We start from the raw sequence: 27,595 nt of genomic DNA on the forward strand, positions 1-27,595 counted from the left end.
AATATTTTAAACTCTAAAAATTATGATCTCATTTTAGAACCGAATGACTCTCAATGTTGCCGAATAACAAGATTTGTTGAACTGGCAAATGCATGCAATTAAAGCATAAAAGAATCCAAGTGCCTAACAAAGTAAACGTTTGTTTCCTTCTAATTAATTGAACATTCAATCTAATAATACAGAGAACCCCCCCAAACGGTGTCGTACCACAAAGTCAAATATACAAGATCATTGAATGAGCCCATAAATAACAATATAAATCTTACATGCATGTGACCCTATCCACCAAGTGTGCGTATGGTGGGGCTGTACGGTGTAAATACGCGTTTTAAAAAAGGGAAAAAATTGTAATTATAACATAAATGGGAGATGGGAGGCGGTTTTCAGTCTGAAACAAACCAAGCTCGCAAATACGCACAGAGAAGCAAAAACCAGGCCACGCAGATTAGCTAGCGGAGGGACTCACTGTTGAGCAGAAGAGGAGTAAGTGATTTCAAGAGTCGAGTGATTTTTTCTCTTTCTGAGAGTAAGTATGATCTCTCTCTCTCGCAGCCATTGGTTGTTTGTTTGATTCTTTGCGTTTTAGCGTTGATTGTTTTTGACGGTTTCTTTTGTGTTTGGATAAGGTGATGGAGTCGAACGATTCATCATACGTGTCTTCACCGGAGGCTCCAAGGAGGAGATCTCCACCACCACCGAAATCACCGACTTCAGGTGCCTGATCTGATCTGCTCCCGATGTGCAGAGAATTTTATTTATTGTTTCATCAATGGCATTTTCATTTCATTGATTCAATGTTGAATTCATAGTTTCTTTTGGAATTGTGGAGTTAATGTAGAGATTATGATGTCTGCTCCTCTCAATTTTGGTTTTGTTGCAGTAGCTGTTAGATAGCTGAGAGAGTTGACGGTGGTTGATTCCGCAAGTTTCTGTTTATTTCTGTCAGATATTCAAATATCCTTGGTGTCACAGATATGGAGTATGAGATAGCGTTAGATTGTTTTTATGTTATTTGATCTGATGCATATGGTTGTGCAATGTGGATGTTCTGGAAAGCAATTTGATGGATGAGTTTGAACAATTAGTCACCATGCCTTGTCAAGTGGGGAGTCTGGGGACTGAAACATTGCTGTAAAATTCTGAGAATTGTTGCACTTCTTCGTGGTTTTTTTATTTTTTCGTTTTTTTGAATTTATGGTAACTTTCGCATGGTGGAAGGAATGCATGGTAGTCAAAGGGAGTGATGCCAATTAAGCCATATACATAGTGATGTTTATAGATACCATATGTAGGTGTAAGATGGATCATAATCCTTTTCCTTCTGAAGAATTGGCAGTCTCTTTCATCTTGCATGCAACTGTTATAGATCATTTGGAGCTCTAGACATACAGTTAAGCAGTATATTTCAACTGGTTCACGCTGACAGTTTTAAATGCCACCGTGCATTTATCCTCCTGAAGTTCAAGCAAGTAGCTGGCAATGCTTTATCTGTCAAAAGTCAAAACTTTTTTATCGTCTTATGACTTAAGCTTAACTACTGCCTCCTAGCTGTAGGTCATTCATCAGCTCTGCAATTTTGTATATGTGAAAGATTGCTTCCTTCTAATGTTTGGTTTTGAAGAGGGAATTTTAGATGTTCTGCTTTTTTGATTTAATCATGCAACGCAAATGATATTACCATAGAATGCTTGTGTCAAAGATGTCAAATACCAGCGAGTTAAGTAACGTCTTAGGATGTTATAGTGTTTTTTTTTCAACTTGTTATGATGCTTAGCTTGTCATGGATTGCAATTATGTTCTTTGTACTACAGACTACGGTACTTGTATGTAATGAGACATTAGGGTGTCATTTTGGCTTGTAGAGAGAGTACTGATATTGCTACTTCAAAATTATAAATTGAAAGTGTTAGCAACTCCATCCAATTCATTCATCATATATTCATTTATTTCATGCATAATCTTATTTCAGTTTGGAAATTCTGTTATTCATCCCTCTCCATCTTACTTGTTCATGTCAGATTCTGCTGAGAAGCAAACATATATTAGGTTTCTTGTTTCAAATGCTGCAGCTGGTTCTGTCATTGGAAAAGGTGGCTCAACGATAAATGATTTTCAGTCGCAATCTGGAGCCCGAATCCAGCTGTCACGCAATCAAGAATTTTTTCCAGGAACCACTGATCGGATAATTATGATATCTGGAATATTTGATGATGTGCTAAAAGCTATGGAACTTGTTCTTGGAAAATTGTTGAGTGAGGTAATATATCACAACATGGCTTCTTCTCCATATATTTTATAAAGTCTTGATGGTGATTTAGTCTACCTCTTTTTTCTGTTTTGTTGATCAGCTTCGCAGCGAAGAAGGCAGTGATGCTGAACCAAGAACAAGAGTGAAAATAATTGTTCCAAATAGTTCTTGTGGTGGCATAATTGGGAAAGGAGGGTCGACAATAAAGTATGGTTATTGCTACTTGTTCTGTCTGTAATAGAACTAATTTAGTCTACTTGATCTGGTGGTTTTTAGATGAAGTAAGAAAACTTTCTTGGCCTAGGAATTTTTGTCTACCTCATGTAACTCTCTTTAATAATTTTTGAAACTAGGTTTAGGAGTTGCATCGGATGTATTTATTTATTTAAATTTCATTAAGATGTTCTTCATCCCACTGTTTTTTATTAGCTAGGTTTATCTTGGAATTGTCAACTGCAAAACAAAAAATCCTCTGCACGATACGTAGATTTTATTTTTATAAGTTACAGATTATATTCTTAATTTTTTGAGGATGAGGGGAATTGGAACTTGCACCTAATGCATAAGTAAGCAGTTCTGTAGAGCATGGTTCGATTCAGTAGATTTTTAGTTATAATCATAAATTAGAAAGAACTGTCAATCATTAAACTTTCTGTTGTTGAAACTCTTATTCAGTATTTCAGATAGAATATATTTGCCGAATATGGAGTGATTGGTATTAATGTTTGGCTGTTTGCTCAGCTGATCAATTGTATGACTAGTTTATGAGTGGTTGACTATGCATGTTTCTGATCTTAAGGAGCCAAAAAGGGAGACAGTTTTTTTTGCGGGAAGAACAGTGAGAAATATGCACACCATTATTAACTGTATTTCTTGTTAAATTACATCTCCATATACAATCATTTCTCAATAATCTTTCTGGCAAAAATGAGCTGCCAGTGAATTTATTATTTTTGGGCCCTTCTTTTATTTTTTCAAACTGAATAGGGAAAAAGAAAAAGAAAAATGAGGCTGATGCTGATTAGTTGACATCAAAGTTTGTTGATATGCAGGTCATTTATTGAAGACTCTCAAGCTGGGATTAAGATATCTCCTCAAGACAATAACTTTTATGGATTCAGTGACAGGCTTGTGACACTTACAGGCACTCTAGATGAGCAAATGCGTGCTATTGAATTGATTTTATCTAAGCTATCTGAAGATTCTCACTACGTCCAAAGTATAAATGCCCCTTTTGCATATCCAGGTTTGTGTGTGCTATTTTTCTTTTCATCTAAGTCAAATTCTAATTTCCTTATCATAGGCTTCTAGTCAAGTAGCTGTATTTTACTAAAAAGATTATGTTTTCTTAATCTTGGTTTGACCTTTGAGACTCAATTTTTCACCACGATTATGGCGAAAAATGTGGTCAATGACCCCTAACACACAGTCGTACACATAACAAAGGGATCGGTTTTAGAGAAATTAAAATAGTTTCATGGTAGATGGAGAAAGTGACCTGTGGCGGGTTCAAATTAACCGTTTTTACCCTATAGTTGCATGTGCTTTTTGGTGCTTTGTGTACTTCAGTTTATATTGCCCCTCTTCTTTCCGATAGGCTCAACTACAACATTCCTTTATATATGTGCATCCAATTGAAATTGAAGCTGCACAAAGTGCTTTGCGCAATTTCGGCGTGGAAGGGAGATGCTATTATTCAACTCTAGCCTCTTAATTATTTCTTCAGTAAAATATTCAAGAATTCAGGAGGAATCTCTTGCAATTTAGCTCAATGATATGGTTGAATGCTGATTTTTTAGTGCCCATTTGTTATCTTTTGTGGTTTTGGATCTGTACGTGGTGTGATAAATACAACATTATTCTATATCTATGCTAATATTGAGTTATGTTGATTATTGTGAAAATTTTCGTTCCTAGTAGTTGCTTGAATCTTTTGGTGTTATTTCGTCTGGTTTTTGTGGTTCGACATGTAACATGTGCTTCTTTCTGTTATAGCAGTGGCCCATCACAATTCAATGGGTTATGGACCAAGTGCTGCTGTAGGGAAGTTTCAGAATAATAAGGTTCATCTTATTCAATGTTTTTCTAATTTTACTCTTTGACGGTGTTATTTACATCATCAGCTTTTAGTAAAATATATTTTCAGGTCAATGTGCATGGTATTAATAGATCCACTGTGAATTATGATCTGGTTTAGAAGTCATATTATTGTAATTTTTCTTCTTTTCCTTGCTTGATAGGGTTGCAAGTTGCAACTCATTGGTGTCTCTTTAATAAATCCTTTTCCATTCAAAAAAGAACTTGTGTTTTCTTAGGAAAGATCATTTATTCCTTGCCTAGAGGTAGAATATTTGAATGTTCATTGGGATGGTCCAGAGTTTCTACATGGAGTTTAGGAGGTATAACTACAAAGAAGATGGTGAGTGTCTGCCTCTCCCCCCAGTCTGAAACAATGAAATAGGGTCCATATCGATATGGGTAAGTTCATCTATAAGAGAAATGGACTTGCCTTTGGCGGCTTCAGTTTCAGTGTAAGGGTTTAGCTTAGCAATGTATTCCATTGGGGAAAGTCTTGGTGTCTTCTGGCAAAGATGAACCACATGATTACTATTGCCTTCATCAAGGATAGAGATTATGATGAGTTTTGATGCCGCTATTGTAATATCCAATTACTTGAACTCTTGAAGAAATTGATCCCTTGTGTCTTCTCTTTTGCAATTTAAGCATACTATGAATTTTCGAAAATTTTTGTGAAACTTCAACAATATATTTGCATTTTCGTTTGCTTGCACATACATCTTGTTTTAACTTTGATGACACAAGGATGCCTGATATTTTCCAGGAGGATCACTTTGACTCCATGACAATTGGTGTCTCTGACAGTCACATTGGGTTGGTTGTTGGTCGGGGTGGGAGGAATATCATGGAAATCAGCCAGGTCTGCAAGTAGCAAATATTTCTAGTTTGTCTATTGCCAAGCATATGCATTTAAGACCCTTGTTTTTGCAGGTTAGTGGAGCCAAGATAAAAGTATCGGACAGAGGTGATTTCATGACTGGAACGACTGACAGGTATGTATTCAAGGATCAATCCGCTGATTGAAAGGTGAAATTTTTGGGCGACATATGCTAAAATTTGGTTTGGTCCTCTTCACCTTTGGCAGGAAAGTCACAATCACCGGACCTCCTAGAGCAATCCACACAGCTGAGTCCATGATTATGCAGAAAGTGGCCTATGCTGCGGAAAAGGCAATGGATTAGATTTCCAATACTCTGATCCATCGTTAACGAGAATTCTTTCTTAAAATGCTTGCTATTTCCTAATTATTTGGCAATCTTAGCAACCCATCCATCCACATACCTTCTCCTTATGAGTTACTTTGAATGCAAAAGCTGTGATTGAGAACAAGAACGGGAGACGAAATAGACACACAGGCAGAGTTCTTTACAAGAAATTGTCGGGGAACACAGACTCTCTTGGGATTACAAAAAACAGAGAAGAAATGTTGTTGGATTAGGACAGCTTTAACTTGACCAAATATAGAATTAGCATAATTTATTTTTTCTCACAGTTTGTACTTTGTGGTGCCGAATTAGCTAGTGTTGTGTCTTACGTTTTGGTAGGATGCTATGCTTGAGGATTTTGCTGTTGGAACTTTCTTTTGTTTTTGCTTGGTTATGTGCTTCATTCACACATTTGTTCTATGATATTCTTTAAATCTTCTCACCACCCGTGTCTGCCTTCGGTCAGCCCATGATAGCACGCACTGATTTGTTCTCCTCAGCCAAAGGGCTCAGAAAACATGTTCATTATGTTAGGAGATTTGGTATATTATATTTACTTCATCTTTCCTGAGCAATGTGGGTTTAGAGCATTGAGTCCCTTCGTCACTTGATAGTTTGCACAACATTATCAAGTTTGAGACTGCAGAGACGTGTAGTCCGTCTACTCGAGTTGGGTGTTACACTTGCTGAGTAAAAAGTGTCACTTGTAGCAATTAACCCAGGAAATTAATTAAAGAGATGAAAATGAATCTCATTTACACAATGAGAAACAGCAACCTCAGCACGTCTTGAATTAAAAAGAGTACCTTAATTTAACTAATTTATTGGTGTATTAGACGGTACTGGGAATTACAATGATCAGTGATCCATGTTATATAGAATAATAGACACAAAACTCAACTTTCATAGTTTCATGCAGGAAAGTAACTACAATACGTTTATATACTTTGCATGCACACTGAAAGTCCATGCTTTATTAGATGGAATATTTTTATATTTTGCTAACTGAAAGAAAGAACCTCATGTAAATATTGTTTCATGGCCACTGATGACTTCCTGATCCACCTCCGTACCCGCTCCCATAACCCGACCCATATCCGCTACCATATCCGGAACCGTTACCACCTCCACCTCCACCCCCGCCCCCGCCCCCGCCTCCTCCTCCTCCTCCACCACCACCACTTCCATATCCGGATCCACTTCCATATCCAGATCCATACCCAGACCCATACCCGGATCCACCACCCACTCCACCTCCTCCTCCTCCTCCTCTACCACCACCACCACCTCCACCACCTCCTATTCCACCACCAGACCCGTATCCGGATCCTGACCCATACCCTGATCCATACCCACCTGACCCTCCACCACCACCACCACCACTTCCTCCTCCTCCTCCTCCACCTCCACTTCCGTTCAGCACCCCCTTAGGTACCCTAGCAGCAAAAGCAACGTCCAAAAGGAGCAAAGCCAAGAACGCCCCAGCTATGATCAGCTTTGAAGAACTAGCCATCTTTTGCAGTTTCAAAATGTACCCTCCCTCAGTGACTCAGTCTGCCTATATATATATATAATTAAGCATGGTATATATATAGATATGCGTATATGTATATATGAGACAGTAATGCTTGTGTTTTTGTGAGTGAAGATCGATAAGGGAGGGGTTCCCTTTATATAGGCATTGTGCAGATCGACACAATTGAGTGAAGATATGTGTGTGTTAGTGGTGGGGGACGGCGGTAGTAGTGGTGGTGGACTGATTTACGTACATCTGTATATCTTGTCTTGTGTGTCAAATACATGACTGTATCCCACTTTTGACTCTATATATGCACTAACAGTCTTGTGGTGATATACCATACAAATGTCTTCTTAACAAATCCACGAATGCAGTCTTTTTCACAAAGTGCGCATTTTAAGTACTGCCGCCATAGGAGAATATATATATATATAATTAATAGGCGCATTATAAGCCTGTAAATTAGGGTTTCAAATCATGGTGATAATTGGCACTACACACTTTTAACGAAACCCTAAAACTAGAGGCCACATATATATATAATCCCACTAACCCAAATTCCATTCCAATCTGACAAAATCTGTAATGGTATTGGTCGGGGTTGCTTTCTTCGTATGTACTCATGGAATGACAACTGTCACTTTACCTTATCTCTCTGACTATACTATCATGCATGCTTGCATTCAATCATACATTCATACTCGGCTCATCATTTCCTTTTATCAAAACATGCACATGATAGCTAGGTTTTACCATCAATTTCTTGGTCAACAGTGCACTACAATTTAGGCCTCGATTCGTAGTTTTACTCATGATTTCGTGGGTTTCATTTCCTGGATTGTCTTCGTTGTTATTGCCATTGTTTCCAGCCGTGGTGTTTGTCTTGTTGTTGGTTATGGTGGCTGGTTACGGGTCTCCAGAACTTGAAGTACAAACTTCCATGGTTGACGGAGATAGAGAGATAGTATGGCTTGGCCCATTATGAATTATAAAGGCCCATCTCTCCTTCAGTTCAACGCGAATCTTACTAAGCCCAAGAAACCGCAGGGCTGGGTTGTTTTGTTTGATCTGGGCCTTCACTAAACTGGGCTGCCAACTCAAACCCAAAACAAAAAAACGAAAGAATTTCTCCCTATCTTGTCATGATGACATCAGACTCTGAGTCTGCACTCTGCACAAAGACACGAAACCACGGACTATAACCCGACTGGCTATAGATCTTGACGGTTCGTGTTGGCTTCTTCGTCTAAACGAAGACTCTACACTCCCTGATCTTATTCCTCCACATTGTTCATATTCTCTCAGATCTCCGTCTCACTCCCTTAATCTCCTGAAACAACATTCCAGGTACGTCGCGGTCCAATTTGGAATTTCAATCGTTGCCTTTGTAAATTAATCGATTCGGATCCCTTTGAATTGAATTGCATTTAACGTTTCGTCGTACAGAATCTGAGAATAGTTCGTGAATTGTATTTTCTGATTGGTTTCTGTGAAATTGGAGAGCGCCAATTGGAGGAGTGATCTTATATTTAAATTAATAGCGTTTTTCTGCGAATTATGCTAGGGTTTGTGTTCATTTCTTGAATGCTTTCACTCTTTGATTGATTGTTTTAGCTGAGGACTCAAAAGTTTGCTGAACTTGGAAATTTTGGCATTTTTTGTTTGTGCTTATCTAATCAAGTCAGCTCCTATAATATGATTTAGTTTTGACTTCTAAGCTGATATATTTGATAAACATAGAAACAGCTGCTATGGAAACGGAGGAGATAAGGAAAGAGATTGTTATCGGCTCTGGGAATTTAGAATTGGCCTATGACCAGTGGGTTGCCCTTCCTGTTTCTGGGGCACGACCATCAGCTCGATACAAGGTAATTTTTGTTCTAGAAATTGACTGATATTTTGAATCAGGCAGAGCTTTTGCGAGCCAATGTTCCCTTTAGTATGCTTTAACTAACTTTAGCTAGTCATGTCAATTGTACATTTGTATTCTTTCAAATAGTATCGGTGATGCAGATGTAACCGTTAGAGATGCTGTGATTAGATGGGGAAAAAAGCATTGGAAATAGTATTGTTATCAGCATTGTTTTAGAGTGATCACTTTATATGCTTCATCAAAACTCTGATTCTTTCTCTGCCATTTTGTTGTTTAATTATAGCATGCTGCAGCAGTTATCGATGAGAAACTATATGTCATTGGAGGGAGTCGTAACGGTCGGTACCTGTCTGACATTCAGGTGCTGGACATGCCAATGAATTCGTGCTTATGAATTTTTTTTTCTTGTTTGGCCATGTGTTATTTTGCTTTTCTTGCAGGTTTTTGATCTTCGTAGCCTGGCATGGTCTAGTCTAAACCTGAAGAGTGAAAATGCTGATAAGTTGGGGAATAGTAGTCCACAGGAAGTTCTTCCTGCCATCTCAGATCATAGTGTGGTAAGAAGTTCAGAATGTGCACAATCATCCCCACAAATGCACACGCCTGTTTGCTTACTCTCTCACTCCCACACAACATGCAACCTGTATTCTTTCTCTCTCTTCTTTGACTTGGATTATTATAATTACTTCTGCAGTTCGTTAATATTTTGACAGATTAAGTGGGGAAACAAACTCCTCGTCCTCGGTGGGCATTACAAGAAACCTTCTGGTAGCATGATAGGTTTGTGTCTTTCAAAGCATTCTGATTGCCTTTGATCATTTATTCAACTGGTTGATGGTACCATGAAATGCTCTATTGTTAGACTCCCATGTCATGTAATTGTATTTCTTGTAGTGCTGTTCATTGATCTAGAAACACACTTCTGTGGTGTGGTGGAGACCTCAGGAAAAGTTCCGGTAAGTGAATATATTGAATGCCAAATTATACTTCCTTCCTTCATCTTATTGCTCTCATAACATGTTTTATTGGTTTACTTTTTGATTTTAGTTATCTTTTCAAAGTGCAAATATATAATATTTATTGGCGGAAATTTGATTATTTGCTCATGGGCATATCTCAGGCAGCTCGTGGGGGACATTCTGCAACCTTGTTTGGGAGTAGATTGATAGTTTTTGGTGGAGAAGATAGGAACAGGAGATTGATGAATGATGTCCATGTCTTGGATCTGGAGACAATGACTTGGGATGTGGTAGAGGCAAGGTAACTGTTTATTCTATTTTTATGGAAAAATAACTACTCGGTGTCGGTCTTTTGGACTAGTTTCTTGTATTTTGACAGGCAGACACCTCCAGCTCCAAGATTTGACCATACAGCTGCAGTACATTCAGAGCGATATCTTCTGATATTTGGCGGTTGTTCTCATTCAGTCTTCTTCAATGATCTTCATGTACTGGATTTGCAGTCGGTAAGTATTTCTTCTTTTTTCCCCCTTCTTTTTGTCTTCTTCTCTTCTCTTGTATCCTCTTTTAGTCTTTTTGGGGTATGGGTGGTAGTTTTTCTAATCTAACTTCAATAAGTGACCTTTTGCCACATATGATCTTGGGTTATTATGATGGATCATGTGGTTCCCAAAATAAGAACTTAGCAAACAATTTGTTAGAAGATTATGCGTTTGATAATGCTTTCTGTTCCTTGAAAGCATATGGTGTGGAAGGTTATCTTATTGACCTCTAGCTTTAACCTTAAGTTGACCAAAACATATTTTACTGGAAGGTTGTAGTATAATAATGTAACTGTTTTCTAGTAAGATACTGCTAGCATCTGGAAGGTTATCTTATTGACCTCTAGCTTTGACCTTAAGTTGACCAAAACATATTTTCTTTACTGGAAGGTTGTAGTATGATAATGTAACTGTTTTCTGATAAGATATTGTTAGCATCTTTACTCTCCCTATTACCCAGTGTTGAACATGACAAGATACCTATATTGCAGATGGAATGGTCTCAACCAGAAATTCCGGTTGACTTGGTGACTCCTAGGGCAGGTCATGCCGGTATAGCCATCGATGATAATTGGTATATTGTTGGTGGTGGAGATAACAAGCATGGTATATAGAAGTGTGGGAATCTAATATTTTCCTGGTATTTGATGTGCCTGTGATCTGTTTTCTACATTGCTGCCTTTATTTGGATGAATGAAATTCACCTCTGCTCCCAGGTTGCCCAGAAACCCTGGTATTGAATACGACTAAGCTTGTTTTGTCAATGTTGACAAGAGTAAAAGAAAGGGATCCGCTTGCCAGTGAGGTCAATACTTCGTGCCATGACTATCTCTTGGACTCCTTTGTATGTCATCTTGTTGTGAGGGGGGGGGGGGGGTTTATCAAATTTGGAGTAGCATTTTCGGCTTATATTTACGTGAAAATTCACATTTTGTTAAGATGATGAGTTCCATATCTGAAATTTGGCTGTGATTTTTAGTGTCTTTTGTAGACATTCAAATGGCATCTTTTGGTGGTGATGTTCTTTCATTTCTTTGTGCTTACTCTTGACTGCTTGCGACATATTTATTTATTTTTCTTTAGATTATGGTGTCCATTAATCTCTAAGCGTTCAGATCATATTTTTGGTTAAGAATCATTATACAGTATTTTGCGGCTTCTGCATCCATTTGATACGTAAAGGAATTCCTCTAGCTGAACCTTTTGAAGATTGCTTCTGCTATGCACGTTATGCCAAATCATTATTTGTAAACAGGGACTCAGTGTTTGCTCAGCATTGATTGATGGGGAGAGGCATTTGGTTGCTTTTGGTGGTTACAATGGGAAGTATAACTCTGAGGTATGCTGTATGTTAAACAATCCATATTATGAATTTTGACATCATTTTCCAATATTGTTTTGGAGATTTCCTGGTGCTGCTTCATGGTGACTTACTCGCTCTTATGGTTTTGTTTCTAGGTTTTTGTCATGAGACTTAAACCGAGAGACTCTTCACATCCCAGGATCTTTCAGTCGCCAGCTGCTGCTGCGGCAGCAGCATCTGTTAGTGCTGCATATGCCTTGGCCAAATCTGAAAAGTTGGATTCCTCCAATTTGAATTTGAACTCTAAGGGAGTGGAAAATGGCCTTTCAAAACAAAATATGACTATTGAAATAGATGCACTGAAAGAAGAAAAGAGGGCAATGGAGTTGTCACTTGCAGAAGTCAGAGCAGAAAATTCTAGGTTGAGTGAGAAGATTGACGAAGTTAATAGTACTCATGCTGAATTGTCCAAGGTATGCTCTTGCAGAAAAATTTGTTTTCAAAGTGGATATGTCATTCAAATTTCTGACATCTGTACTGATTTCCTGCAGGAACTACTCTCTGTCCAAGGTCAACTAGTTGCTGAGAGATCGAGATGCTTCAAATTGGAGGTTTCTTTCTTATGATATCTTATATTTCTTTTTTGTTATGTTAACTCGGCAATTCTTCTGGGTAGCAGTGCACATGATGTTTCTATTGTTGTAACTTGTAAATTAATTCTGTTTGAATGATGTTGACTGTCAGGCACAAATTGCAGAACTGCAGAAGATTCTGGAGTCCATGCAGTCAATAGAAAATGAAGTGCAATTGCTTAGGAGACAAAAGTCTGTATTTGAACAGGAGATGGAGCTTGGTAAAGCTATCCAGACACAAGGTTCCGGTGGCGTCTGGAAGTGGATAGCTAGGTGAACTGGCAACCGTATTGGTTCCAACGGTCAGTACCTCATATTTGAAAATATGGAGTTGGCATTGGTAGCTTCCTGTCCAAAACCATGACTTGTTTGATCTCGAGGTGAATCAGGCATCAGAGTGATGCTTACTTGAAAATGCTGCGCCCTGATGAGTGCATCTTGCCACTGCCCCAGGAAAATATTTCAAAAGTACTTGCTAATTCTTGGCCATTATAAGAACTTCTTCAGGACATGATCTAATCAAACTGGATACAAGATACAGGCTATTCAGCCAAATCATAGATTTCTATGTTGTTCAGATTGATACTTGTTTCATTGAATTGAAGAAATTATAGCTTTTACAAAGAGCACTTGATGTCATGAATTTCAAATGTAATGTGTCTCCTTGTGAAGGTATTTTAGAATGTCTGCATATCGTCTTTACTAAACCCTGCAATTGCTGTTCTGTTTTCCAATTAAATCTCGCGGTGGATCTATCATTTTTAATCGTCATGGGATCAATCACTTACAATTGCTGCGGGAAGAGAGTTGTGTTTTGATAGCTTTTGAATTAGAGGCAGCCTTAAGAAATTGCTTACTATTGTATTAGTAGTTTGACATTGAAAGCAGAGGTAAGCATTCTTGATACTTGCCAAAATCCTTCTTAAATTGAATTAGCTACAAGAAACGGTAGAATCTCCAAACTTTTCATACTCGTGAATATTAGTTAAAGAAAACCAAGTGAAGGAGAAAACTTGCCATAGTTTCTTCACTGCCTAACAAAGTAGAAGACAAAATAAGGTTTTCTCTATCTGATTTCTGATGTAGTCCTGGAAATATGCCATTTCTGCAAGCAACTCTGTGCCATTTATGTTTGTAGTTTTGGGAAATGTAGGGATTGATTCATTGCTTGTTTATATATTGCTTTTGCTGAGCCAAAGTAGAGCAGAATGAATACAATTGTTACAACTTGGAGAGGCATTTTGGTTGGCTTAGCAAAACCAGCTCTTTCCTCAAAATTTTGCCTGCAGCTGACCTTGGAATGGTGCTGATGAAACCCACCTTTCTCACTTTTTTGTATGGAGCCACCTGAAAGTTTTGGTGTGCATATTAACTTTTTCTCAAGTTTATATGCAGATATAGGAAGAATGCAATGTACAAAGCAAACAAGGCAAGTGAATTTCCTTACCTGGGAGGCAACATATTGAATAACTTGGTCTTCATTCAGTTCAGAATCAGCAGCTCTCACAATATATGCCATTGGTATTTGTCCTGCTTCTTCATCTTCAACCCTGCAAAATTTTCTAATTTTTGAGACAGAGAGAGACAAAGAAAGAGGGAGAGAGACAGAGTCGCCATGTCATTCAACTCACGGTATAACTGCTGCGTCGAGAACTTGGGGATGATTCAGAAGTACTGCTTCCAATTCTGCTGGAGCCACCTACGTTCAACACCCAAAAAGGCATGAACATATGTACACCAACAGGTCAGTGAAGATGGTGAAATTTTGAGATATATATACCTGATATCCATTATGCTTGATGAGCTCCTTTATCCTGTCAACAATATACAGAAACCCATCTTCATCAAAACAACAAAGGTCTCCAGTCTTTAACCACCCATCAGAATCAAGAGTTGCCATTGTTGCTTCTTTATTCCCCAAATACCCTTTCATTATAGTAGGACTCTTTATCCACAACTCTCCTTCCCTACATGGTGGCAGTGCCAATCCTGTTTCAACATCCACCACTTTAGCACAAAAACTTGGCATCAACTTCCCACACGAACCAGGATGCGCCCTTGCCTCTTCACCGGACACGAAAAATGTCGCTGCCCCGGAGCTTTCGGTTAGTCCATACCCTTGCCTGAGCTGCACCCATGGAAACCTCTCCTTGAAGCTATCAGCCAATTCCTTACTCAATGGTGCAGCCCCACTCCCAACCCTCCTCAGCGACGACAAGTCACGCTTAACCTTACTTGCAGACTTCACCAGTCCAAGTATCACTGGAGGCACAGCAGGTATGTTGTTTACTTGATGAGCCTCTATTGCATCTAACATTCCTTCTAAGTCAAATTTTTTCATCAGAATTGTAGTAATCCCAGAACTGAACAGTCCTAGCCCAAAAAATGCCAATCCATAGACATGAAAGATTGGAATGAAGCACAAAAAGACGTCATTTTGTGACGATGTCTTGTCCACAGACCACTTCAGTAGTGTCACGATTGATATCAAGTTAGCATGTGTTAATATCACTCCTTTGCTTGTACCAGTTGTGCCTGAAGAGTATAGTACAGCAGCAGTATCAGACTGAGTCAACTGGGTTTCTGGAAGCTCGCCCGAGTCACAACACTCTATTAGTTCTTCAATTGATGGTAAATCATCATTTGGTGTATGAGACGTTTGTATTATCGTATTCACGCCCGTTTTTGACAGCTTGTGAAGCTCCTCTGGTGCTACAATAGCTAATTTAGCACCCGAGTCAGTCATTTGTTTTGCTATCTCTGACTCAGTGTTTAGTGGGTTGGCTGGACTCAGTATTGCTCCAATAGAGAACACAGCAAGACAGATAGTTGGGTACAAGACCGTGTTTGGAGATAGAACAAACACCACATCTCCTTTTCGAACCCCAAGTGCATGGTACAAGCCGGATGCGAGGGCACGAATTGATTGATTCAGTTCACCATAAGTGACTCGCCGGTTAGTAGCCGAGTCAACGATTGCAACTCGTGACACGGCCTGCTCTGGCTGAGGGAACTGGGATAGAACAAATGTGGCTATGTCAAGGTCTGGTCTAGTAGGAATTTTGTGGTTGTCACCAAATTGATGGGTTGAATGGTATATTCCGGTTTGATGATCGTAGCCGGGTTTAGGGTTTTGGGGCGGAGGAAGTCCGGCCACTCCATCCACGGTGGCCGTCCACAATTTTTGGAGGGACATCTTCAAGAAGTTGGTCTGCTTAAGGCTAATGTGCTAGTTTGTTTGTAGTTTGTTCATCTTGTGTAATGTAGGATTTATAGAGGATTGATGTTTGGATTTTGTATATGTCGGATTGGTGGGTAGTTCTCATAGAAAAGTACGCCAATTTAGGGCAAGGACAAGTGCTTAGTAGCCGGCTTGGGGCGTTGGGACCTATTTGATGGTATCTTCGATTGAACATTATTTTTTGATTCCTAATTTACATAGTTATATTGTATGGAAGTGGGGGGGTTTATGGGATTCTGCCGCCCAATTAATTTACTTACATAGTTGGCTAATCAAAAAGGATCAAAAGAATGTAAAGTTTATTACGAGAAGGGGGTTGGAATTATTTCAATAATTTTACCTCATCTCCACCATCCAATACAACAATACATTGATTTGACAATACTACACCCAATACATTCAATGTTGGAGATGAGATGAAATTGCTGGAATTATTTCAGCAAATCCTTTTCCGTTTATTAAAACTTGAAACTTGCTTTGAGTGACAAAACTAGCAATGTGTGTGTGCAGGCAATTGGAAACTTAATCTTCATTAGCCCATTATCCTTGGCCCATTTAAACAAAAAAAATTAGACTTAATCTTCATAGGCCCATTTCCTTAGCCCATTTGACCCAAAGACGAGAAAATTGGACTCAATCTTCAGTAGCCCATTATCTTTGGCCCATTTGACCCAAGGACAAGAACATTAACTTGATCTTCATAAGCCCATTCATTATACTTTGCCCATTTGACCCAAACCCAATAACTCTCCCATGACCCATGGCCCACAAGACCCAACCCAATAACTATTCCTTCATAGCGGAAAATTCTGCCTTTCACTCCACTGATCTACCGCCATCGCTCCTCCCTAGTCTCCACCACATACGACATCCAGTCTCTCACTTCCACCACCTTCCGGAGGTGCGGCCCGGGCCTCCATTACCAGAAACTGAACTTCGGCAAGTAATTCTTCCATCTTTTTTCTTTTAACATTTATATGTCATAAATTTTTAGTTCTGAGAATTCGGGGTTCTTTTTTTTGTGCGAGAGACTTGGTTCCTGATATGTTTCCTGATTGATGTGGTTTTTGGTTTACAATCAAGAAGAAGAAAAAACATTGATTTTTCTACACTTGAATTTCACTTGCTGGTCCTGCTTGGCATTGTTTCAGTTTGTTGAGTAATGGCCGTGTCCATGTCCAGAAGGATTTTACACTCATTTGGTTCATTTCGTAATCAGTCCTTTCGAGCTTCTCATGGTAAGACATCTATTTCTCTCTTATTGTACAATTTAGATTGTAGTACTAGTGAATTTCTCCTGCCTAACAGATCTATGTGGCATGTTACAGGGGATCGCTTGCTTCCTGCAGATTCCTCAAGCATTGTTAGGGTACATGATCCTAAATCAGAAAACATAATCTTTAATTGAACATAGTTTATTACAATCTTTTGAATCGTGATCATTCTTTAAATTCAAAGTTGGTTTTGGAATGATTTGCATTTCTGTATTTTTGTGCAGTATTTGTGTAGAAGAACACCTGTGAACGTACGGTCGCACAAATTTTCTTCATTAAAGGGCAAAGGTATATGTATATGTATGCATTAGATGTTTCGTGTGCATCTTTTTACTGAGAATGTGAAATTATGTTTGATTTCCAAATCTGCTTTGAATTTCAGACGAGCTCTCCATTGAAGAGGAAGCTGAAAGGAAAGTAGGATGGTTATTGAAGCTCATCTTTGCTGGGACTGCAACTGCTGTTGGCTATCAGCTTTTTCCCTACTTGGGTATGTGAAATTTTGCTTTTGAAACCATCTTGGGCTAGTTGATCTTTCTGATTATTGTCTTAGTTCTTGTCCTTAGCTCATAAAAGTCTTGAAATACTATATTTTGACAGGAGATAATTTGATACAACAGTCTGTGTCACTGTTACGAGTGAAAGACCCCTTGTTCAAACGAATGGGAGCTTCTAGATTGGCTCGTTTCGCAACAGATGGTAAATGCATTTTTTGAAGTAACATCCGACTGTGCTGTGAATCTGTGATTATAATTCAAAGTTTTCTGAAGGAGAGTATTGATTTATGACTCTACTTGTTATTCTTGAATAGCTGAGATCTTACATCAAATGAAAAACTAATGGCACTTCATTTTGTGGGGAGAGGATCAGGAGAGGCTGTAAGGTTGCAGTTAAGAATTTGCTTGGCTGATGATATGCATCTTCTTGTCTATTTGTTAGGCTTCTTGCTAGAAGGAGTGTTGTTATTGAAATTTGAATAAATATCAGGTCAGTGCAATTGAATACTTATCTTGCCTATAAGGAAAAAAGGACAAAAAGAGGAGTGAATTGAAGTCTAAAATCATCTGGTTGCTTCAGTTATTGGTTTGTCTATTGGTGATGTCTCTAGTTGCAGATTAAGCTTAGTAGGTTCTTGGTAATAGCAGGGTAGTTATTGAACTACATTATATTGATCAGTGAATTTAGCACTGTATTTAACTGACTTCCTCTTGGTTCAGTAATAAATGTTGTAAGCATAAACATCTTCTCTGTCATATTTCTAATTTTTTTTTTATAGAGATATTTCTTATATTCTAGAGTCTGGTAATGTGCCAACGAGAATTTTTAATGTGGTAGAGCTATGATGCTTTACTTGTATGTCAGAATGGAACAGTTTAATAGATTTATCTTTCCTCTATTTTGCTTTCGCTATAAATATAAAGCATTTGGTGCTTTTTAGGCGTTAATCTAGGTAGCTGGGTACCCAGCATATGAATTTTATGGATTCCAAGATTGAAATTAAGGATCATTCACTGCACAGATATTTATGTCAAACCTTTTCGTTTCCTTTTGGATTGTAGAGGATAGAAGAAAGATGATAGTGGAGATGGGTGGGGCTCAAGAGCTTTTGAACATGCTGGGGACTGCTAAAGATGACCGCACAAGGAAGGAAGCTTTTAAGGCCCTTGCTGCCCTCTCACTCTCGGGTCAGGTTCCACTCTTTTTTTGTGGTTAATTTACCTGACTGCTACTTTGGCGTTCTTTCAATCTCCTTTTTGTTTTTGGTTCACCCAAGTGTTTGCTATGAATGTTAACTGACTGTTGAAAAGTTTCTGTCAGTTTATAGCTATCAATCTTCATCTCTGGAATCAATGTGAAGTTGTGGCATATCAATTTCAGTAATTGTCTTGATCTTCTTTTTTTTTGTTGTGAAGATGACACATTTTTTAACTTTCACTCTACACATATCTTGTATAGTTAGTGGATAACTATTCATTGACCATTACTCTCTTCCTTTCTGTGTTTGCTGATTATAAGGAAAGAAACCTTGGGACATGAAGGTTTCATGTAAATATTATTTTAACTTGTTAGAATCACATAAACCTTGATGATTTATAATAAACATCGGCATTACACCTCTACTCAGAAAAAGAGAGAGAGAGAGAGAGAGAGCTTATGGTGTAGAGTAATTAAAATGTTTCTTGACATATATATCCCCTCCATCAGTTTGTTGTTCATTCATTCCAAGTGACCTTTTACTGACAAGATAGACCAAGCCAATCCCAATTCTTCTCAGTTTTTGTATCATTTTGTCTCTGTTCAGTTTTCTAACTCATTTTAATCTAACATAGCAGATGTAGCAGTTGCCGCTCTACACCATGCGGGGGGACTAGCAATTATAAAGTCTGCACCTGATTCCTTTGAAGATGCAGAAATCGAGACATACAAATCAAGCGTGCTGAAAAGATTCCAAGACTTAAGATATGATACTTCATCTTGAATAACAATTGAGCCCCTCTAAGGTAACACCCTTGTAGTTATGGGCTTGAAACACCATTAATAAGAAGAAGGAAAATCATGCCTGTCAAATTTTAGGCTTTGTACATTTGGTTCTCTCAAGACACAAATATTTTCTTTCATTCTAATATATGTCCAATTGTGCTTTGTGTTGAGAGTCTCAATATTATTAAAGATGGGAGTTTGATTTGCTCTTTCTTTCCTAATTCCTAAAACTGGTTATATGAAAAGTTCAGGCATTTGGAATTTTCGACATCTATCTTAACAATTGTTAAATTCATGGTTCTTGTGCACAAAAATATGTATGGAGAGCAAAAGCTTTTCCATTACATAGCAGGGCATCCAAGTCAAGAAGACAAGAACACCTGCTTGCATCATTGCTTTCATATGTAAATTTTCTTCAGTGCTAAATCTAATTTCCACAATCATCATCTGCAAACTGCAATGGAATGAAATCGATGCAATAGAGGAAGCACGTAAAACCCTACGGACCTAGGGCTTTCACAAAGAAATAACCCCAACACAAAATAGGTCCAAACACAAAGGTTAAAAATTCAAAACACAAAATAGGTACAAACACAAAGGTTAAAAGCTCAAAACAAAATTCTAAAACAAGTCGAAACATAAAAAAAAAAAAAAACGAAATTGAGACTCTAGACATCAGAATTACAAAGCAACTTGTTTTCACACAAATCCGAATTCATGACTTCTTATTCCTACTAACGCATAGAGTTGTAAATACGATGCCATTGTGCCATTTATGCCACAAGATCATATTTCTTCATGAAATGTGCTGCGACCTGATCTGCAGACTAGTCACCATTGATATGGTTTAGAGGATAAAGAGAGTACATTTCAAAGTAATACATAGGATACGTAGCAGTTCCTTAAAAGAAACCTGATAATATGCATATGTTCCCACAAATTTCAAAAACAAACACAACAGAAAACTATTTGACACAACCTTCAGATGCTCTGGACCAGGCGTGTACATTATGCAGATCAAGAAGCAGATACAATTGTTCCGTGTCTACAAACCTCTCGAACCAGGAATATCAATCCATTGTAATTGCAGTTCCAATTCGCCACGCTCCACATTTCTCAGTCTAAGAAACAGATTCTGAACCACTTTGCCATTACTCCAAATAATGCAGCTCTCTTCGGCGAGGCAGTTTTCCCTGCATGGCTGGATTTTTGTGATTATGGTTCCATTGGGAAGCCCTGCCAACCCCATCCTCATAGCTTCAAGAAATGGACGAATATCAAACTCCGCATCGCCCATTTTGTCATCTAAGCTGAATGTGTCGTGGTCATAAACTGCCTGCGTTTACATACGATCAGAGTTTTCATTAGGAATTCAAGAATAAACATGAAAGAGCCTTATTCATTGGATCTATGTGCAGGGACATAGAAAGGGAAGGTGAATTACACCGACTCGAATATACTTCCTGTCCCATAAGTTTTTGTACTGAATTTACACAAACAAAGTCTATTAACTATTTAAACAATTACAAATTAGTCTGAACCCTAACGAGTTGGCCAGAAACCTCAAGCTATGAAGTCATGACTATCTATATACATACAGAATCAAATGTTAACAGCCTTGACAATGTTTTTTCTTCCCGGTCATTTGCACTTATAAACTATATTCTTTGTATTTGTTATTGGGAAACTCCCTAATTTCGATACGATAGCCGGCCTAGAATGCCTTGAAGCATTGAAATCTTGCGTTTAACAAACACATCTCATCTCCACAATAAATGAACATATCATCTAAGGACTAAGTACTTGAATCAGTAGAGAACAGCATAAACTGAGGCAAGAACAATTTACTCACAATACTGATTGGAAGATTTGGGTCTGAAATAGACAGAGTCAAGTCCTCATTCCACTCAGGATTGATATTCTTCTTCACCACACGAGTTTTCAGTTTCTGCAAGCATGAAACCACATCAGTCCAAATGAAAAACAACAAAATCCCACTTCATCAGCCATGTATCTATAGATCAGGACTAAAATCCTACCACCATAATCAGATCAACCCATATAGGTTGATTACATCAGCAATTGACACATTTTAGTGGGTAATAAGGACAAAATCAGCTGACAGAAAGACAATTGATATCAGAAAACAAAAACCCATCAATTAATTTCACAGGAAAACCAAACCCAAAACCAAAACAAAGACCTAAGAAGAGGCAGGGAAAATAGTAGACCTGTCTGCCCATCTTGATCACAGCGTAAGGGTCACTGGTGGTTACATCTCTAACAGCAAGATTTACTCCTCTTTGGACATGAATTCTGAGAAGACCCATCAGATTCTCCATGATTTTTAGTTGATAAGAAAGAAAAACACAACAGAGAGAGAAGTTGACTTGCTACGGTCCTCTGCTTTGATTACTGAGCCCCTGAGTGTAGTTGGCATTGGAGGGTGAATATATATATACACTACTTTTTGCCTACACAGTCATAACCTAAAAACTACAAAGTCCTCTTTTTTTTTTTTTTTTTTATATGAGAAAGCAAATGTTGACCGAATCTCCCAGGCTGCTACTCGTTTGGTGGTTGGATTTGTTCGAAGCTTTAAAAGAGCATCAATCAAACCCAATATTTTTCTGATTTTACAAACATTTTTTTGCAGTTTTTTTTTAAACTATATATTTTCAGTTTTAACAGTTCTGGAATTCAAATTTTGGAAGTTGAAACATAATAAAAAAAAAACATGATAACCTGCCGTGGATATTGTTCGGATGTACACTGAATAAATTCATGGGTCTGCCTAAAAATTCATAAATTATACATATCAGGTGAACACATGATAATTTCATATACATATTACTATTGATGCAAGAATCCAACAATCCGAAAAATGATCAGACTTTGGGTGAATTGGAAAAAGAACAAATGGATTTACGTGGTTCGGCTTTAAGCCTAGATCCACGTTACAAAAGTGTGAGTTGTTCTATTATCTGGTGATGATTACAAAGAATGCATACTAATGATCAGATCTCAAAAGGAAAAAAGACTCAAGATCTCCAGAAAAAATCAGATCCCTTTCCATTGATGATTTGTCTCTCTTTTATACTTGTCTTGTGCAATTGCGTCAATTTACAACAGTTGAAAAAGTTTATAGCGGTTGAGGAAGTTTGCTATCTTTTTTGGACATGACTGTTAGTAAATAAATGCTCGGTCTTCAGCTTCGTCCATCGGCTATCTTCCTTTGGCCTTTTGGTCGGCTTTAAGAGTTGTATGTTTCTGTCTGCCAGATGTTCGACTGGATGTAAAGCATTGAACTTACTAACCATGTCCTTATGGACGTATGTTTTGGTCTCATGTGTTGTTTTGGGCTTATGTTTTGGTCTCACCCCTTTTGTATTTGAGTTGGATCTGATTAGTTTTGATCGCTACAATCACGTATAAATTTAACTCACAATCTCCAGGAAAAGGAAGCAAATTTGTTTTACTTCCGTAGTAATTAATTTTGTTAATTTGAGTAGAGTATTCTTTTACTTCCCCATCCAAATGCAGTCCCATTGTGGGAAGAGCAATAGTAAAGAGTGGATTTGATGGATTCCAAGGGGATGACAAGTGTCATAGGCCTTGGCCTTACACTCTGATTTCACTTGATCCTTTAAGCCAAGAGTCACCCACTCCCCCTGTTTCTTCCTTTCACTCCCATCTCTCTCTTTTTCTTCGAACCACAAAACCATCCTTCACTCCTCTCTCTCCCAATCCCTATAACTACAAGCATTAGCTTCTTCAATTCATCCAAAACCCATCTTCTTCTTCATCTCTTCTCTCTGTCTCCCTGTGTTTCTGTTCATTTAAGCATATCTATTTCTGCTGCCATGGCTGTAGCAGAGCTGTCCCCTGCATATACCAAGACCACTCGTCTCCACTCCTCACAACTTTCCCTATGTTCCTCCCGTATCCCTGATCACCGACACCGTTCTCTTCGATTGGTTCCTCGGCATCGAAACTGTAAAATTACTTGCTCTGTTGCGCCCAAGTATGTTCTATCAATCTTTGTTGCTAATATTGGATGCCGCTAGTCCTTTATTTTATTCTTTAATTATGAACATGGTGAGTATGCTTTGTTGTTGTTTCTCAGTCAAGTTGAAGCTCCGGTTGCAGTTCAGGCTGACGGACCTAACAGCAAGTCCGATTGTTATGGCGTTTTCTGCCTAACGTACGATCTCAAAGCTGTAAGTCCTTCACTTTTATTATCGCTATATATATTGCTATGCATGTTTTTGTTTTGTCTTATTAGATTCATTTCATGGGCGGTACTGCTACGAGCTGTCTCTGTTTCCTCTGTGATTTGAACTTCTCATTCAAGTGCACTGATACTGTTTGTTGATATGTCCGAACTGTTATAAATTTCGTTTTCTTGTGGAATTCTGGGTTGTTTAGCCGAAAAGGAAGCTTAGTTTTTGGATTGTATTATGGAAGTACTTGTATTGATTTAGTTATAGTGTATATGGTGATGTAATATATTTTTGTTTTGATTTCCTGCTCAGGAGGAAGAGACAAAAACATGGAAGAAGTTAATCACTGTGTCAGTCTCAGGTGCTGCTGGGATGATATCAAATCATTTACTATTCAAAGTAAGGAAGTTTCATAAACAAGTTGGGAATATCTTTTGTCTTTAAAATATAGTTCCTGATCAATCTTGTTATTCTAGCTTGCATCTGGTGAAGTTTTTGGGCCTGATCAGCCTATTGCGTTGAAACTATTGGGATCTGAGAGGTCATTCCAAGCCCTCGAAGGTATGGACCTCCTAGACATTATTTTGACATTATTTTATGTTCAGTTTTGATTTTTTAAAATTGATCTAATATATATTTGCATGGTTCTTATCTACATATGATCAATTGAGTAGAAGTTCATCTGAATTATCCTCCTACAAAAATAAAAGATGCCTAAATGGTGGAAAAATTCAATGATTGTGACCTATGTACTCAAGTTGCATCTGGGCTTTTGTGAAGAATGCTATTGTATTATGTAGGGATTCTTTTTTTCTTTTTTTTTTCCTGTAAATTGGGTGTGCCGTTGTTTTATTAGAGTGTTGAATCGGGGAAATATCGACCTTGAGAGTAATTCTGTTTCAGTCTTCTTACATGTTTCTCAAGAATCTCAACAACTACTGTAAGCGAATTGATTTGCTGTCTGAATTTTTCCTTGGATTTTTCTAAGCCCAAATATAATTTTCCCCATCTACACACTTTTTGCTAGATCACATGTGTTTTTAAAATCAAAATTGAAGTTTGATGTTCTTCAGAAAGCAATTGACACTTCCATGCTCTTACACCTAATGCACTTAAACATGCAGGAGTTGCAATGGAACTTGAAGACTCCCTGTATCCTTTGTTGCGGGAGGTGAGAATTGGAATCGACCCTTATGAGGTACACCAAGATGCTGAATGGGCTCTTTTGATTGGTGCAAAACCTCGGGGACCTGGAATGGAACGTGCTGACTTATTAGATATCAATGGGCAAATATTTGCTGCGCAGGTGACATTCATAATTATTTATTCATATTAGTTATAACTTTGTGCTATAAATTATTGTATCTTATTACAGTTGTGATTTTTGCTGTCATTAATTAGCAATATTAATATGTTCTTTCGAAATTATAGGGAAAAGCTCTTAATGCTGTTGCATCCCGTAATGTCAAAGTTATAGTCGTTGGGAACCCTTGCAACACCAAGTAAGAAGCATTGTTCATATCACTGTCATTTTATTATGCATGAAGCATGATACATAAGCCACGTGGTTACTTGTGATTGTTAATTTTTTTGTTTTGATGCAGTGCATTAATTTGTATGAAAAATGCACCAAACATTCCCGCGAAGAATTTCCACGCTCTAACTAGGTTAGATGAAAATAGAGCAAAATGCCAGGTGACATCATTGTTTTAATACTACTTGGATTGTTTAAATGGTTATATTTAAGATGATTAGAAGTAACGAGCTACTTGACTGCTGAAATCTTTTGGTTATGGATTTATGCAGCTTGCTCTCAAAGCAGGTGTCTTCTATGATAAGGTGTCAAATGTGACCATATGGGGAAACCATTCCACTACTCAGGTTGGGGAATTGAATATACTTATATACTACAAGATTATGAGTTCATCCAATTTTGTTGGTCCCCTTTAAAGGGATTCTGTATGTGATTTTTTTTCCAGGTTCCAGACTTCTTAAATGCAAGGATCGATGGTTTACCTGTCAAAGAAGTTATCAAGGATCATAAGTGGTTGGAAGAAGAGTTCACTGTGAAAGTTCAGAAGGTGAGAGATACTCAGATCATGATAAATTATTGACAGATGAATCTTTGATCATCATGAGGAGGGCCTTATGAAGGCACACTGTTAACCCTCCGAGTTTTTGTCATTTTAAATTTATGCACAAATTTTCTTGCAGAGAGGTGGTGTGCTGATTCAGAAATGGGGAAGGTCTTCAGCTGCATCAACTGCTGTATCAATTGTTGACGCCATAAAGTCTCTAATAACTCCCACCCCTAAGGGTGATTGGTTTTCTTCTGGAGTAAGTCTACTTAGCATGTATTCTTGCATGAGTCTTTTCCCAAAAAAAAATTTCCATTCTTGCTTGTGTAGTTCTGTGTCAACTATAGTAATCAACTAATTGGTATGGACATATATTACCTTCATTGTGTCCATGGAGAAGTAGAAAGAATGTGACACAATCTTCTCAATATAGAGTAACTATGTATTATTCGTTCTCAAATGTACGTTTTGCTAACAATCCTTCAGCCATGGTTAAGGCATATACTCGACTTGGTGGTACCCAAGTTCGAATCCCACCCCACTCACTCAACCAAAAAAAGAGTAACTATGTAGTATCCAGAAATATTCGGTGTGTCGATGTGCTTCTTTTACAATAATTCAATGTGATTTTGCTAGCGATTCAAAATTAGTGGTTAATCAAGTTGCTCTTATTGCATCACCATTCTGATACCTAAATTTTTAATTGTAGGTTTATACCAATGGAAACCCTTATGGTATAGCTGAGGATATTGTTTTCAGCATGCCATGCCGATCAAAAGTAAGTCTAAGTAGAGATTTCATCTTATACAAATATTCAAAGTTCAGCTCTAAGAATTTTAAGTCCATTTGCCAGGGAGATGGTGATTATGAACTTGTCAAAGATGTAATATTTGACGATTATCTCCGTAAGCGAATTTCTAAGGTATTCTTTCTTCTTCAGTGACTTTTTTTTTGTGATGCATGGCAATGAAAGAAAAGTTGCCCAGCGTTTCCACATGACATTTGATAGATTTGTTCCCAGAATTTAAATATTCAATGATTTACTCCAATTCTGATGGAGATTTTCAGCATGATCCCCACATAATTAACTGGTCTAAAACCAACATAGAAACTTATCACATTCTGAAGAGATTATACCGCACCTCTTAAAATAAAATGGATTGGGGTGCGCTGCTCTTGTTTACCACGTTCTTGCATACATTAATCTACCATTTTTGTGGGAACAATTATTTTGCAGACTGAGGCTGAGTTGCTAGCCGAGAAGAGATGTGTAGCTCATCTGACTGGAGAGGTAGATGTCATATCAACACATCACTTAGTCCCTATGTGATATTATAACACAATAACTTAATATTCTGCTTTTTTTCAGGGTATTGGATTCTGTGATCTACCAGAGGACACAATGCTTCCTGGAGAAATGTAATAGTATACAACCATACCAGACCTCTTTTTGAGAAACAGTGGCTACTGAGATGATGAGAAATCTAAACGACGGCTACTGGGTGAGGAAAGAAAACCGTGTTTCTTAAGTTTATTTGCGCAATGTATTCTATTTATTAGCAGGTAGTCTTCTGTTCTTTCTTCCATTTGCCATGTCTCTGCTGCAGTGTGCCTAACCTGCCATATAATGATGTCTGTACTGAATTATCACTTCATAACAACATATATAGTTCCAACATTACATAACCGTCCCTTGTTTTCTTCGAATCTTATTGAACCATTCCCAATCCCCAAAGGAAGTCTCTGGTAGCACAACTTACTACAACCTAATGTTGGAACTAGCATTATCAATGAAATAGATCAAACGAATCAATGCAATTCAGTTGTACCTATGTGTATCTAGTTAAGGTTCTGCAGTAGAAATCTCTGCTGTTTTTTGAATTCCTGCAGTTTTTTGAATTTGGCAAAACATACTGGACGTCTGTGACGGCCTCTGCG

General features: G+C 38.0%; 7 protein-coding genes across 11 annotated transcripts; 4 read left to right on the forward strand and 3 right to left on the reverse strand.

Moving 5' to 3' along the window:
- Positions 1 to 325: 325 nt before the first annotated feature.
- Positions 326 to 5,977, forward strand: LOC119989884 (protein BTR1-like). Of its 2 annotated transcripts, none has more exons than XM_038835622.1 (9): positions 326 to 530; positions 627 to 714; positions 2,019 to 2,257; positions 2,349 to 2,455; positions 3,301 to 3,494; positions 4,247 to 4,311; positions 5,091 to 5,186; positions 5,258 to 5,319; positions 5,412 to 5,977. In XM_038835622.1, the coding sequence occupies exons 2-9, from the start codon at positions 630 to 632 to the stop codon at positions 5,506 to 5,508; spliced, it is 945 nt and encodes a 314-aa protein (XP_038691550.1). In that variant the 5' UTR covers positions 326 to 530; positions 627 to 629; the 3' UTR covers positions 5,509 to 5,977. The 2 variants fall into 2 exon arrangements, with proteins under 2 accessions (XP_038691550.1, XP_038691549.1); XM_038835621.1 differs by having other exon boundaries at positions 330 to 526.
- A 316-nt stretch (positions 5,978 to 6,293) lies between these two features.
- LOC119989967 (putative glycine-rich cell wall structural protein 1) lies at positions 6,294 to 7,217 on the reverse strand. The gene has a single exon (XM_038835751.1). The coding sequence runs from the start codon at positions 7,043 to 7,045 to the stop codon at positions 6,569 to 6,571; it is 477 nt and encodes a 158-aa protein (XP_038691679.1). The 5' UTR covers positions 7,046 to 7,217; the 3' UTR covers positions 6,294 to 6,568.
- A 1,023-nt stretch (positions 7,218 to 8,240) lies between these two features.
- On the forward strand, positions 8,241 to 13,010 carry LOC119988782 (acyl-CoA-binding domain-containing protein 4-like). Of its 2 annotated transcripts, none has more exons than XM_038833944.1 (14): positions 8,241 to 8,398; positions 8,792 to 8,919; positions 9,208 to 9,285; positions 9,365 to 9,481; positions 9,638 to 9,704; positions 9,819 to 9,880; positions 10,045 to 10,184; positions 10,263 to 10,389; positions 10,917 to 11,031; positions 11,142 to 11,230; positions 11,681 to 11,764; positions 11,884 to 12,201; positions 12,280 to 12,339; positions 12,473 to 13,010. In XM_038833944.1, the coding sequence occupies exons 2-14, from the start codon at positions 8,803 to 8,805 to the stop codon at positions 12,635 to 12,637; spliced, it is 1,539 nt and encodes a 512-aa protein (XP_038689872.1). In that variant the 5' UTR covers positions 8,241 to 8,398; positions 8,792 to 8,802; the 3' UTR covers positions 12,638 to 13,010. The 2 variants fall into 2 exon arrangements, with proteins under 2 accessions (XP_038689872.1, XP_038689873.1); XM_038833945.1 differs by having other exon boundaries at positions 8,798 to 8,919.
- A 190-nt stretch (positions 13,011 to 13,200) lies between these two features.
- On the reverse strand, positions 13,201 to 15,867 carry LOC119988781 (4-coumarate--CoA ligase-like 5). 2 transcript variants are annotated; one of them, XM_038833943.1, is made up of 4 exons: positions 14,141 to 15,867; positions 13,992 to 14,059; positions 13,808 to 13,910; positions 13,582 to 13,707 (listed from the first exon to the last, which is right to left on the reverse strand). In XM_038833943.1, the coding sequence occupies exons 1-4, from the start codon at positions 15,554 to 15,556 to the stop codon at positions 13,582 to 13,584; spliced, it is 1,713 nt and encodes a 570-aa protein (XP_038689871.1). In that variant the 5' UTR covers positions 15,557 to 15,867. The 2 variants fall into 2 exon arrangements, with proteins under 2 accessions (XP_038689870.1, XP_038689871.1); XM_038833942.1 differs by having other exon boundaries at positions 13,201 to 13,910.
- Positions 15,868 to 16,409: 542 nt separating this feature from the next.
- On the forward strand, positions 16,410 to 19,569 carry LOC119988783. Of its 2 annotated transcripts, none has more exons than XM_038833947.1 (8): positions 16,410 to 16,544; positions 16,753 to 16,839; positions 16,930 to 16,970; positions 17,100 to 17,163; positions 17,258 to 17,365; positions 17,476 to 17,574; positions 18,435 to 18,560; positions 19,209 to 19,569. In XM_038833947.1, the coding sequence occupies exons 2-8, from the start codon at positions 16,764 to 16,766 to the stop codon at positions 19,352 to 19,354; spliced, it is 660 nt and encodes a 219-aa protein (XP_038689875.1). In that variant the 5' UTR covers positions 16,410 to 16,544; positions 16,753 to 16,763; the 3' UTR covers positions 19,355 to 19,569. The 2 variants fall into 2 exon arrangements, with proteins under 2 accessions (XP_038689875.1, XP_038689874.1); XM_038833946.1 differs by having other exon boundaries at positions 16,410 to 16,540; positions 19,209 to 19,355.
- A 422-nt stretch (positions 19,570 to 19,991) lies between these two features.
- Positions 19,992 to 21,819, reverse strand: LOC119988785 (protein C2-DOMAIN ABA-RELATED 3-like). Its single transcript, XM_038833948.1, has 3 exons — positions 21,588 to 21,819; positions 21,209 to 21,304; positions 19,992 to 20,692 (listed from the first exon to the last, which is right to left on the reverse strand). The coding sequence occupies exons 1-3, from the start codon at positions 21,696 to 21,698 to the stop codon at positions 20,402 to 20,404; spliced, it is 498 nt and encodes a 165-aa protein (XP_038689876.1). The 5' UTR covers positions 21,699 to 21,819; the 3' UTR covers positions 19,992 to 20,401.
- A 1,185-nt stretch (positions 21,820 to 23,004) lies between these two features.
- LOC119988885 (malate dehydrogenase [NADP], chloroplastic) lies at positions 23,005 to 27,362 on the forward strand. The gene is made up of 14 exons (XM_038834118.1): positions 23,005 to 23,380; positions 23,483 to 23,576; positions 23,892 to 23,978; positions 24,056 to 24,140; positions 24,704 to 24,885; positions 25,011 to 25,081; positions 25,184 to 25,274; positions 25,386 to 25,460; positions 25,559 to 25,660; positions 25,794 to 25,916; positions 26,367 to 26,435; positions 26,511 to 26,579; positions 26,895 to 26,948; positions 27,027 to 27,362. The coding sequence occupies exons 1-14, from the start codon at positions 23,220 to 23,222 to the stop codon at positions 27,078 to 27,080; spliced, it is 1,317 nt and encodes a 438-aa protein (XP_038690046.1). The 5' UTR covers positions 23,005 to 23,219; the 3' UTR covers positions 27,081 to 27,362.
- Positions 27,363 to 27,595: the final 233 nt, after the last annotated feature.

Source organism: Tripterygium wilfordii, chromosome 21, assembly GCF_013401445.1.
Source record: "Tripterygium wilfordii isolate XIE 37 chromosome 21, ASM1340144v1, whole genome shotgun sequence".
NCBI classification, from domain to species: Eukaryota; Viridiplantae; Streptophyta; class Magnoliopsida; order Celastrales; family Celastraceae; genus Tripterygium; species Tripterygium wilfordii.

Bases quoted from the DNA above. Each gene is read 5' to 3' on its own strand.
- LOC119988785 (XM_038833948.1), bottom strand. From the start codon at position 21,698: ATGGAGAATCTGATGGGTCTTCTCAGAATTCATGTCCAAAGAGGAGTA. The intron at 21,305-21,587 runs GTCTACTATTTT...TCATGCTTGCAG, and splicing joins TGATCAAGATGGGCAGACAG to AAACTGAAAACTCGTGTGGT. The intron at 20,693-21,208 runs GTGAGTAAATTG...ATGTAAACGCAG, and splicing joins CAAATCTTCCAATCAGTATT to GCAGTTTATGACCACGACAC.
- LOC119988781 (XM_038833942.1), bottom strand. From the start codon at position 15,556: ATGTCCCTCCAAAAATTGTGGACGGCCACCGTGGATGGAGTGGCCGGA. The intron at 14,060-14,140 runs GTATATATATCT...TGTTGAACGTAG, and splicing joins TCAAGCATAATGGATATCAG to GTGGCTCCAGCAGAATTGGA. The intron at 13,911-13,991 runs GTGAGTTGAATG...AAAATTTTGCAG, and splicing joins CTCGACGCAGCAGTTATACC to GGTTGAAGATGAAGAAGCAG.
- LOC119988783 (XM_038833947.1), top strand. From the start codon at position 16,764: ATGGCCGTGTCCATGTCCAGAAGGATTTTACACTCATTTGGTTCATTT. The intron at 16,971-17,099 runs GTACATGATCCT...ATTTTTGTGCAG, and splicing joins ATTCCTCAAGCATTGTTAGG to TATTTGTGTAGAAGAACACC. The intron at 17,164-17,257 runs GTATATGTATAT...TTTGAATTTCAG, and splicing joins TTCTTCATTAAAGGGCAAAG to ACGAGCTCTCCATTGAAGAG.
- LOC119989967 (XM_038835751.1), bottom strand. From the start codon at position 7,045: ATGGCTAGTTCTTCAAAGCTGATCATAGCTGGGGCGTTCTTGGCTTTG.
- LOC119988885 (XM_038834118.1), top strand. From the start codon at position 23,220: ATGGCTGTAGCAGAGCTGTCCCCTGCATATACCAAGACCACTCGTCTC. The intron at 25,082-25,183 runs GTAAGAAGCATT...GTTTTGATGCAG, and splicing joins GGGAACCCTTGCAACACCAA to TGCATTAATTTGTATGAAAA. The intron at 26,949-27,026 runs GTAGATGTCATA...GCTTTTTTTCAG, and splicing joins TAGCTCATCTGACTGGAGAG to GGTATTGGATTCTGTGATCT.
- LOC119989884 (XM_038835622.1), top strand. From the start codon at position 630: ATGGAGTCGAACGATTCATCATACGTGTCTTCACCGGAGGCTCCAAGG. The intron at 715-2,018 runs GTGCCTGATCTG...TGTTCATGTCAG, and splicing joins ACCGAAATCACCGACTTCAG to ATTCTGCTGAGAAGCAAACA. The intron at 4,312-5,090 runs GTTCATCTTATT...GATATTTTCCAG, and splicing joins GGAAGTTTCAGAATAATAAG to GAGGATCACTTTGACTCCAT.
- LOC119988782 (XM_038833944.1), top strand. From the start codon at position 8,803: ATGGAAACGGAGGAGATAAGGAAAGAGATTGTTATCGGCTCTGGGAAT. The intron at 9,286-9,364 runs GTGCTGGACATG...CTTTTCTTGCAG, and splicing joins GGTACCTGTCTGACATTCAG to GTTTTTGATCTTCGTAGCCT. The intron at 11,032-11,141 runs GTATATAGAAGT...CTCTGCTCCCAG, and splicing joins TGGTGGAGATAACAAGCATG to GTTGCCCAGAAACCCTGGTA.